General features: G+C 41.2%; 1 protein-coding gene across 6 annotated transcripts; it reads right to left on the minus strand.

Annotated features, from left to right (window-relative positions):
- Positions 1-1,891: 1,891 nt before the first annotated feature.
- LOC117543343 (calponin homology domain-containing protein DDB_G0272472-like) lies at positions 1,892-10,867 on the minus strand. Of its 6 annotated transcripts, none has more exons than XM_034211537.1 (6): positions 7,745-10,867; positions 7,434-7,518; positions 6,956-7,023; positions 5,437-5,602; positions 2,773-4,168; positions 1,892-2,721 (listed from the first exon to the last, which is right to left on the minus strand). In XM_034211537.1, the coding sequence occupies exons 1-6, from the start codon at positions 7,840-7,842 to the stop codon at positions 2,240-2,242; spliced, it is 2,295 nt and encodes a 764-aa protein (XP_034067428.1). In that variant the 5' UTR covers positions 7,843-10,867; the 3' UTR covers positions 1,892-2,239. The 6 variants fall into 6 exon arrangements, with proteins under 6 accessions (XP_034067428.1, XP_034067429.1, XP_034067426.1 ...); XM_034211538.1 differs by having other exon boundaries at positions 1,892-2,371; positions 2,459-4,168; positions 7,745-10,866; XM_034211540.1 differs by lacking the exon at positions 1,892-2,721 and adding an exon at positions 5,085-5,168 and having other exon boundaries at positions 4,049-4,168; positions 7,745-10,861.
- Between the last annotated feature and the right edge of the window lie 35 nt (positions 10,868-10,902).

A 10,902-nucleotide genomic window follows, 5' to 3' on the forward strand; every position in this document is an offset into this window, starting at 1 on the left:
TATCTGAAAACACCAGAGGACCGACATCAGTAACAGCGATCGGTCCATTCTTCTCTTACTTGAAATAGGGACGTCACTAAACAACTTTATTTGTTTATATAACACTCCTCCAGTGGCGGATGGCCCATAGGGGCGCTAGGGGCGCTGCCCCCCTCTTCCCACATGTTTGATTGTCATTAAAAATTAAAAATAAATAAAAATATATATTTAAAAAAATATATATATATATATTTTTTTTTTTTAATGAACAAGGTAAATAGTATATAGTTGGTATCAGTAAAATGTATAATCTACAATAAAATCTCGTTTAAAATTGTTTTACGATGTCTAAAGTTACTGATAAGTCACATGTTTCCTGCCTGGCCGCAGCGTGTATCATTACCCTCTCTCGTCCGGGCGGTAGAAAGGAGCCCTCAGCCAGAGCAGCAGCAGCCAACAAGCTGACTGTTGCTATCTGTATACTATGCCACCAAAACATAATTTCAGCCAATCAGCGTCGTCAGATCTGATGCTCAAAGGGTGCCCTGTCAGCGCCCTGGCCTGTGTGTCTGTGAGTTGTTTGGACTCGTATCCAAGGTGACGCTACAGTAGTTGTCGAGGATGGCTGCGTCTGCAGGTGGAGACTCCGGTGCTAGTGGATCGCCGGAGCTGTAGATTAACATTTCCATGCTTATTGTAGTTGTAAGGGCAATGCCTGTAGCACCATGGAGCATATGTGTGGGCTGGACCTATATTTTACAGGAAAGGATTGAGCAGAGGGTGGAGTTGTCAATTCTTGTTCAGTTTTCTTCCTCACCCTCTCAAACTTTGAGTTGTGCGCGCTGCTAAAGAGACGTGCTACCATGGAAACCAAACAATGGTGTAGCTGTATTAAAGTCCGAGTGGAAACAGTTGTGAGTAAATCTGATTTTGTCAGAAATCGGGAGAAATATGACCCCGGGAGAGGGCAATGAAATCGGGAGTCTCCCGCGAAAATCGGGAGGGTTGGCAAGTATCTCACACACACACACACACACACACACACACACACACACACACACACACACACACACACACACACACACACACACACACACACACACACACACACACACACACACACACACACACACACACACACACACACACACACACACACACACACACACACACACACACACACACACAATGTTCGTATTTAGTCTCCTGATTTTAAATGGGAATTAAATCATTTGAGTGTTCCCAAAGCACCAGTGATCTGCAGTTTGTGTGGGCCTACTGTACTGTTGCACAGTTTTGGAAGATTCACAGCTAACCACACTGAAGATTATGGATTATCTCATATTTCTAAGCCTCAATTTGTCCTCCCCACCCCCCCTCTAACATCACCAGAAGTCATAATTTAAGGGGTCATTTCTCAAAAATGTATTCCGGGGGAGGATCCCCCCGGACCGCCCTGGTATGGTTTGGTCCCTATTTCCATAGCCCCACTAAAAATATTTTCCACCAGCCGCCACTGCCCAGGAATTTATTCCATGGGGGTACTACTAAGTGCTGGCTGGGTACTAAGGGCTGGGAACTAAGTGCTGGGCACTAAGTACGGCAAAGTACTTGGTGTGAACGCGGCTAATGAGAGAAATAAAGAGCTTTTTGAACATTAAAGCATGGAGACATGTTCCAGTATGAACCTGAGAATAATAGGGCCCCTGTCGGTGCATTATGTAAGACGACCAAACAATGAAACCTTAGAAAACAAGAAAACAAGACCTTTTTAAAAGATGTGTCCTGTATCAGCTAAACAGAGAGGACCTTTGTGATGCCTAGGCCTTCAACAGGACAGACGGTGCCATTTGTGTTTTATTGAACTAAGCCTACTATTTTGACTTCTAAAAAATAACATCTGCCAGTTATAATAGTTTGGTAAAGCTTTATTTTTCAGCAGGTTGTTGACAAACCAAAACAGAATCAAAATTCCTGAACACAGATTAATATATAGTGTATTGTGCTTGATTCAAATGTAAAAGTAAATGGATCTGTAGAGCATGTAAACACGTAAACTGTTGCATGACTTTATATACCTGCAATAACAGCATTGGATTAAACATAATATTCTAAGAGACTAATCTGGCAGAGGATGACATCCAGTAATGAAACACTACAATCTCGCTACACTTCCTGTCGTTGAAAACATACATTCTTAATGAAATATTTGACGTGAAGTTTCCAAATATTGCATACGGATTACACTTACAACCTGCTGTCATATAACAAAGTCCACCTGCTTGTGTCTGCCTCCTGGAGACTTTTTAAAACCAGGTAAATTGTCCATTATTGCAGCGACAGCGTCTGGTTTTATTTCCCGATCCTTCAGCTCAGCTCCTCCTCGTCTAACCTCAGAACCACTTCGTCTTTTCTCTAGTCTTTCTTCTAGTCTTTTCTCTAGTCTTTCTTCTAGTCTTTCTTCTCCTCCTCGTCTAACCTCAGAACCACTTCGTCTTTTCTCTAGTCTTTCTTCTCCTCCTCGTCTAACCTCAGAACCACTTCGTCTTTTCTCTAGTCTTTCTTCTCCTCCTCGTCTAACCTCAGAACCACTTTGTCTTTCTTCTAGTCTTTCTTCTCCTCCTCGTCTAACCTCAGAACCACTTTCTCTTTTCTCTAGTCTTTCTTCTCCTCCTCGTCTAACCTCAGAACCACTTCGTCTTTTCTCTAGTCTTTCTTCTCCTCCTCGTCTAACCTCAGAACCACTTCGTCTTTTCTCTAGTCTTTCTTCTCCTCCTCGTCTAACCTCAGAACCACTTCGTCTTTTCTCTAGTCTTTCTTCTAGTCTTTCTTCTCCTCCTCGTCTAACCTCAGAACCACTTCTACTTTTCTCTAGTCTTTCTTCTAGTCTTTCTTCTAGTCTTTCTTCTCCTCCTCGTCTAACCTCAGAACCACTTCGTCTTTTCTCTAGTCTTTCTTCTCCTCCTCGTCTAACCTCAGAACCACTTCGTATTTTCTCTAGTCTTTCTTCTAGTCTTTTCTCTAGTCTTTCTTCTAGTCTTTCTTCTCCTCCTCGTCTAACCTCAGAACCACTTCGTCTTTTCTCTAGTCTTTCTTCTCCTCCTCGTCTTTGCTCTGATCCACTCCAACTTTTCTCTAGTCTTTTTTCTCCTCCTCGTCTACACTCAGAACCACTCCTTTTACTCTCTAGTTGTTCTTCTCCTCCTCTAAACTCGGAACCACTTTCTCTTTTCTCTAGTCTTTCTTCTGGTCCTAGTCTAACCTCAGAACCACTTTGTCTTTCTTCTAGTCTTTCTTTTCCTCCTAGTCTTTGCTCTGATCCACTTTCTCTTTTCTCTAGTCTTTCTTCTCCTACTCCTCTTCTTTGTTCTGAACCACTCCTCCTCCTCCCAAGCCCTCCTCCTGTAGTCCTGTAGTCCAACACCTCTGTAACCCTGTTTTCTTCAGAAGTAGACGGACACTCATCAGCACCTTGCACCGGGTTACGTAGATTCCCTGAGGCTTGCATCCTCTTCATGTGGCTGTTCCTCAGAGGGCTGCTGAACCTCTGATTTCTGGAGACCCTGTCCGAGGAAAGGATCCGACTCTCGCTGTAGCTCCTTCTGGGAATCCTGGACGTTGATCGACAGCAGGAAGTGCTACAAGCGGAGTATCGTATCCGGCAGATAGTGCAAGCGCATCCAGAAAGTAGTGCAGAGTGATTGGCCAAAGAGGAGAGGAAGGTGAGAGGGAAGGAGCGCTGACACTGAAGGATACACTTCGGAGAGCTGAGGCGAGAGGAGGAGGACGCAGCAGATTTATGGCAGCTGGAGGAAAAATCTCCCGAATTCCCACCGTCCTCCTCCACGGACTGGATTTGCCTCCACTCCAGTTGAAGAAGCCTCTCTAAGTATCTTTCCAAAGGGCCCACAGCTCTGGGTCTTGGAGCCCCCCGACCCTCTGTGTTGTAGAAAACAGCCAGATGACTCAGACTCCACGAGTTAAAAGGTGGAGGCAGGAAGTCCGGGAAGTCAAAAGCACCGAGTCCGTGTCCTCTGGGTCGTTGGCAGCGAGAGGAAAGGTCTTCAGCCTCGATGACTTCTGGTCTCAGATGGAGTTCAGGGGGAACACGGCTAAAAGAGCCCACAGGAAGTCTCTCTGATTCTGACAGGTCGCTGTCGTTGTCACCATCGACGCTCAGAACTCCGACCTGTAGCGGACAAAATGATATAGAAGTAAAACAGATAATTAACTTAAATGTCCCCTATTATGCAAAATCCACTTCTTCATGTCTCTTCTACATCAACATGTGTCCCCTCTTCCTCATGTCTCTTCTACATCACCATGTGTCCCCTCTTCTTCACGTCTCTTCTACATCAACATGTGTCCCCTCTTCTTCATGTCTCTTCTACATCAACATGTGTCCCCTCTTCTTCATGTCTCTTCTACATCAACATGTGTCCCCTCTTCCTCATGTCTCTTCTACATCAACATGTGTCCCCTCTTCTTCATGTCTCTTCTACATCAACATGTGTCCCCTCTTCTTCATGTCTCTTCTACATCAACACGTGTCCCCTCTTCTTCACGTCTCTTCTACATCAACATGTGTCCCCTCTTCTTCATGTCTCTTCTACATCACCATGTGTCCCCTCTTCTTCATGTCTCTTCTACATCAACATGTGTCCCCTCTTCTTCATGTCTCTTCTACATCAACATGTGTCCCCTCTTCTTCATGTCTCTTCTACATCAACATGTGTCCCCTCTTCCTCATGTCTCTTCTACATCAACATGTGTCCCCTCTTCTTCATGTCTCTTCTACATCAACATGTGTCCCCTCTTCTTCACGTCTCTTCTACATCAACATGTGTCCCCTCTTCTTCATGTCTCTTCTACATCAACATGTGTCCCCTCTTCTTTATGTCTCTTCTACATCAACATGTGTCCCCTCTGTGGAAAGAGACTCTGAAAGTTTCAGGAACAAAGATTCTCTCTCTTTTTGATCCATTTCTATAAAAACCTGTCTGAAAATGAGCTGATCAGATTTTGGCCACTTTATGATGTCATAACGATGGTTTGTGTATCCATTAGCCAATCAGCAACCAAGGTAACCCCCCCCCCCTTATCACCTGAATCTCCTCCTAGAGCACCATTGTGTTCTTTGTAACCAAATCTCTCTCAGAGGGGCGTGGGGAGGGGCTCCTTATTTTCATCTAAAGTAACAGACAGAGAATCAGCACTTTGGAAACAGGGCTGAAACAGAGGGGATTATGGGTAGTGCTGCAATGATCTGTTTGGTGTTTCAGCCAATCAGAGACAGGTTCTGTATATATCTGAAACCTATAATATATTGATGAAACACAGTATAATAGGGGACCTTTAAAGAACTTCAATAACTAAGAATACATTTACTAGAAACATTAACAGCAAGAAATGTTTAACTATTAAATAATACAAGGCGATATAAAGCTCCAACAGTACCTCTGAAGGTGTTTCCAGGAGATCAGGGCTGGTTTCTGACAGATTGTGGCAGGGAAAAGCTGCTGAGTGTCGGCTGGTTCTTACACCGCTGTGTTCTTTATGCTGAGAAGATCTGTCCTCTGTAGGAGACGGAGGATTGCTCTTTGACTCCGAGGATCCCTGAGTTCTGGAGGGAGAAGTTAACATGATGTTAGCAAATATATTCCGTTACAAAAGTTAAGAAAATGTAATCAGTAACCTAATCTGAGTATCTTTTGGATTACCTCAATGTTAAATGCAATGCAAATCAAAACAGAGAGACAAGAAATATCAATAAGATGTTTTGACTTGGTAAGACAACAGAACAATGTGACCTTAGAAAAGAACACACCAAGATATTTAGGATCAGAAGTCATTTTATCTATAGGGAAACCTGCCTTTCATCAAGCATGTAGTGAGAACACCTCCAATAAAAGATGGGTAAACTTGTTTCATCATTGTGACTCGTTCCCAATAAGCAGTCCGTACTGAGGTTACGTTTAATAAAGTTTAATAAAGTTTAATAAAGTTTAATAAAGTGTAATAAAGAAAAGAAAACAGACAATAACCAAAGAACCATACAGTCAACAAACGGTATTGGAACCAAATCACCCTCCTTCTCTTTCCACACAAACCCAACAGGTAGACTAAATACCTTAAACCAGATCCACGTGACAATGGTGGTGTAAAACATTATGATAAAACAATCAACAATGGCCAAATGAGCGTTTTGCTCCTACAAAGCAAATCCAGGCTGCAGCCCACACACCAACAGTGAAACTCATGAGCACATAATAGACACATTTGGTCTATATGCTGTAAAACGTATTATCTCTTGGATTTGCACACGGCATCTATTGCACGTCTGTCCGTCCTGGGAGAGGGATCCCTCCTCTGTTGCTCTCCCTGAGGTTTCTCCCATGTTCCCTTAAAACTGTGGGTTTTCTCTGGAAGTGTTTCCTTGTACGATGTGAGGGTCTAAGGACAGAGGGTCTAAGGACAGAGGGTGTCGTTTTACTCATACTGATATTCTGAACAATCTGTGCTGTTGTATTTGCTGTAAAGTGTCTCTACTGTAGGCTATTTTTATTATATATACAGCACTTTGGCTCGACCAAAAATCGTTTATAAATGTGCTATATAAATAAAACTTGATTTGATTTGATACTACAGTTTAAAAAAGCAGAAAGAAAATCTGAGCTGACAGAAAATGCTCCGTTTCAGTTGAACACACACAGTTAATCTCACACACACTATGTTATGAACATACAGGTTCACCTGCTGAATTAGAAACAGAGCAAATGAAGCAAAGAAAGTGAAAACCATGAAGCAGATTCAGGCAGTAGAAGTATTCACACTTAAAGTATTATCCTACAGAACAGAACAGCTCACAGAGAAGAGAGAACATCTGATCCTTTACAACAAACACTAGATGATATGTTTAGGTTTTTACTAACACTGTAATCCTGCTCTCTGAACTTTTCACAAACATCAGTCTCACCTGTGATGAGAGGTAGCTCGTTTGGTGGAGGGGGGGTTTGGCTTCTGCTTCCTTCTCGGCTGAAGCCTCTATGAACAGAGAGATGGTATTATTAATAATAATACTTTTTTTATAAGGCGCCTTTCATGCCTCACACACATCTACTAATACACCTTCATTCTTTAAACACATCCTCACAGTCACTTCACAGTAATGGTGAAACTTTGTCACTGTTGCTTCGTCGGACAATCCAGAACATTTTGATTCACATTGCAATTTCTAGGAGCTCTAGGTCTAGGAGATGTCTTCAAGTTGCTTTTTTTCTGACAAAAAGATCAAAATTCTATTAATTTAAAGCAAAAAAATATGTCTAATCAGAAAATATGTAACATTGCTGCTTAAAAAATGATATGTAGTCATCAAGATGGTTTCCAAGTGGTTTACAGGATGGATTATTCCTCTCATACCTCCGGTTGTGCTTCACTACTGTGCCTCTCACCTTCTCATTCATATTTTCTTGACTTGGTAGCATGTACTGCGGCTGCACCGGCTTCCTTTGTGCCTGCCGTCTGCCCATTCTGCTGCTTTGGAAGAAGAGAAACCGAGGACATATGAACAAACACAGCCGATGCATAGAAAACACACAATTCAAATCTAGCTACACCATTATATATCCTGTCGTTTGCGTGTATTTCGTGTTATTAAGGGGGATACATGCATTTGCAGATCAAACCGCGGATACCCGGATCCATGGAGGCGTCAGGGCATCGGTCTGAACATTTGTATCATATTGAATAATATGTGAGATACCTGGCCACATTAGGCGTGTTGTTGTTCTTCCTGTCCCTGATGATGGAAACCCTCTCCGCGTGTTGTTGTGGCGCGCGCTCCTGCAGAATGGTGCCCATCCCAGCTTTTAAAAGGCACCAATAAAAAGAGGCAGTGGGCTGAAACACGGTGGTGTGATCATATTGAGTGGGCTATTTAAAAAAAAAAACAAGCCCCCTTATTTTGTATAAAAGATGTCGACCTGAGGATGTATTCAGCTGCGGGTCCGTGCGTAAGATGCGCGAGCACCGTGACGCTTCTCTGTGTAGTAATAATTATTTAAATGTATTTTCTACAACCCCAGAATGTCAAATAAAAACACCACTTTTATTTTTTGTTTTTACATCCTTTATTAGATAGAAAGATGCCTAATTATATAAAAAATAAAAACGGTGTGCATGCAGTGCACCCTCCTCCCTGCACATGTTCGTATAATTATGTCATTCAAAATAAATAAACGTACTCAACACCAAAATATACTACAACATATTACTGTTGCTTCCAAATGCAATAAAACCAGCCTGCTATTTGGCAAACAGCCCCTTCGTTGTTTACAGTAATCCAACGTAGGCTCGTATAGCCTACTATGATTTACGGCAGGAGCGTGCAGAAACAGATTTCAAAATAAAAGTAGGTTCCTGGTGAACATAACCGGTCATTTATTCCGTGCACCTTAGTAACAATTGCTTTTGTTTCGTGAACCAGATAACAGAACAGTGACTTGACTGCAATGCTTTTTTACGTGTGCTTTTCATCTTACTAAATGGTCAAATGATGAACATTGGAGCTGGGGGGCGGGGCAGAATACCCGGAAGTTATTTCAAAACAAAAGCCCTCGCACGCTCCATCTGAAAACTCCTGAGAATATCTTGGATGAAGATGATGTGTAGTAGGTGTTGGCAGCACTGGAGTCAAACTCTGGTCATTATATATTGATAATGGGTTAACATATGAACATTAATAACTTTCACCACAGAGATGACACGCCCCCTTACAATAAGTACTCAGATATTGAGAAAGTACTCAGATTACTTTAAGTACCCCTACAAAGTAAAAGTCCTGAATTCAAAATGTTATTCAAGTAGCATTACACAGTCAACTGAATTTATAATTAAAATACATGTAAGAGCATTTTAATATTGTAGTTTGTAAATATGGGGCCACGTTTAAATACTGATATGTAGTAAAGTACTGCATTATATCATATAGAATATGTGTTTTTATACTTAACAAATATATGAGTGCAGTCAAAATGTGGATATCAGCTGTTGATCTGATTCATGTCAACATCACTGCAGCTTCATACAGGAATAATGGCAGAAAACAGATTAAACCCAAGTGCAATACTCTAAAGGGTCGTAATTTAGTTATTTTCTGATATAACATCGACGTAAAAATCTGTGTGAATTGAAAATATAATTTCCATTAAATGATTTCAAGTCAAACTTCATCATACATGAACTAATAATACAAATGGACACAGTGGTGAGATTCACAGCAGTTTTTATTCAGAACCCGTTGTTAGAAATGTTATATTTCTTAATACTTCTCTGACCTAATGTAAGCCATATCAGAAACTCAGGCAGTCTGTTACAAATATTTCCATTTCGTAACTCAATCACATGGATTAATAACAGTCTGAGGTCACTTGGGTGTAGATCACAACAGCATGGATCAGGACAAAACAATCATCCGTTAGACTACTTACAAGGCTTAGTCAAATACTCGATTCTGATTGGTTGATTTGTACATTCCAGAAGTCTGTTATTTTTTGCTAGGAGACTGTTGCTAAGGAGAACATACCGTTGCTAAGGGGAATCAAGTGACTATGTGCAGTGATATCAATCCCATAGAGAAGTCCGGTCAATTGAACGTCAGCTGTGGACAACAAGCTTTAGTTTATCCATGAGAAAACACCATGAATAGTTTTTGAAAATAGATTTTTATATTTGTGGAGAGCCGGAAACTTTGAATTCATGACGGCTAAACTGTCCACAGAAAAGAAAAGTGAACAAGAGAAGGAAAGAGGTTAAAACAAAGTGCTGGACGTCAGAGAAATCAGCAGAAGACAGACAGGAAGTAAATACTAACATGAAAAGCAGAAGAAGACAGACAGGAAGTAAACATTAAAGGGAACAGCAGAAGAAGACAGACAGGAAGTAAACACTAAAGGGAACAACAGAAGAAGACAGACAGGAAGTAAACACTAAAGGGAACAACAGAAGAAGACAGACAGGAAGTAAACACTAAAGGGAACAGCAGAAGAAGACATACAGGAAGTAAACACTAACGGGAACAGCAGAAGAAGACATACAGGAAGTGAACACTAACACGAACAGCAGAAGAACAGACAGGAAGTAAACACTAAATTATTTTTAAATTATTTTTAATCAATATTCCTGAAACAAGTCGTTGGTTTATTTTGTACGTCGCCGTGTAATAAGCTGGATAATGTGCAGCGAAGCGGTCGTTAATGAAGAAAAACCCTGACATGTTGATCAGGATCCTGATGTTTCGACCTCCTTGCTTCACATCATCCCTTTCTTACTAAATCACATTGATTACAAACAGTCTGAGGTCACTTGGGTGTATTTATATGACAGTACTTACTACAGCATGGATCAGGACTCAACATTCATTTGACTGATCGTGTTAAGGCACAGGATTAGTATTCACTAACGAGAGGCAGTCAATTATAGTGAGAGCAAATCACTCCATCCTCCACTTTTCACCGCTTCCTCCACCTCTTAGTACTCGATGGTCACTGCCTTCGTCCTCAGGTATTCGTTCAGAGCGTCTTGTCCTGTTGTAGAGACAGACAATAAGTACTCAGATCCTTTACTTCAAATTGCCCTAAAAAGAGATTGGCCAATGGCTGAGGGAAATGAGTAATTGCTGTTCTATGGAGAAGATAACGTATATTCTGAAAAGGAAAAATGAAACCTTCGATGTGGCTGAAAGTAAAGTGCTTCTTAAACTGCTGGGACTATGTATGCTTTTGAGGATAATGTTGCTACTGCCCAATTGTTTTAGTTTTTATTTAATCTCTTTTGTATTATATATTTCAATTTAATTGTTTGCCTCTGTGTGTCTTGTAGATATGTTGTTTAAAATAATGAAAAATATATAAACCTATTGTT

This window comes from Gymnodraco acuticeps, unplaced genomic scaffold (genome assembly GCF_902827175.1).
Source record: "Gymnodraco acuticeps unplaced genomic scaffold, fGymAcu1.1, whole genome shotgun sequence".
Classification (NCBI taxonomy): Eukaryota; Metazoa; Chordata; class Actinopteri; order Perciformes; family Bathydraconidae; genus Gymnodraco; species Gymnodraco acuticeps.

What these genes read in the sequence shown, in the direction of transcription:
- LOC117543343 (XM_034211534.1), bottom strand. Translation starts at nt 7,842, where the DNA reads ATGGGCACCATTCTGCAGGAGCGCGCGCCACAACAACACGCGGAGAGG. An exon ending in AAGAAAATATGAATGAGAAG is followed by an intron (nt 7,024 to 7,433) that starts GTGAGAGGCACA and finishes CTCTGTTCATAG; the next exon opens with AGGCTTCAGCCGAGAAGGAA. An exon ending in TCCTGGAAACACCTTCAGAG is followed by an intron (nt 4,169 to 5,436) that starts GTACTGTTGGAG and finishes TGTCCGCTACAG; the next exon opens with GTCGGAGTTCTGAGCGTCGA.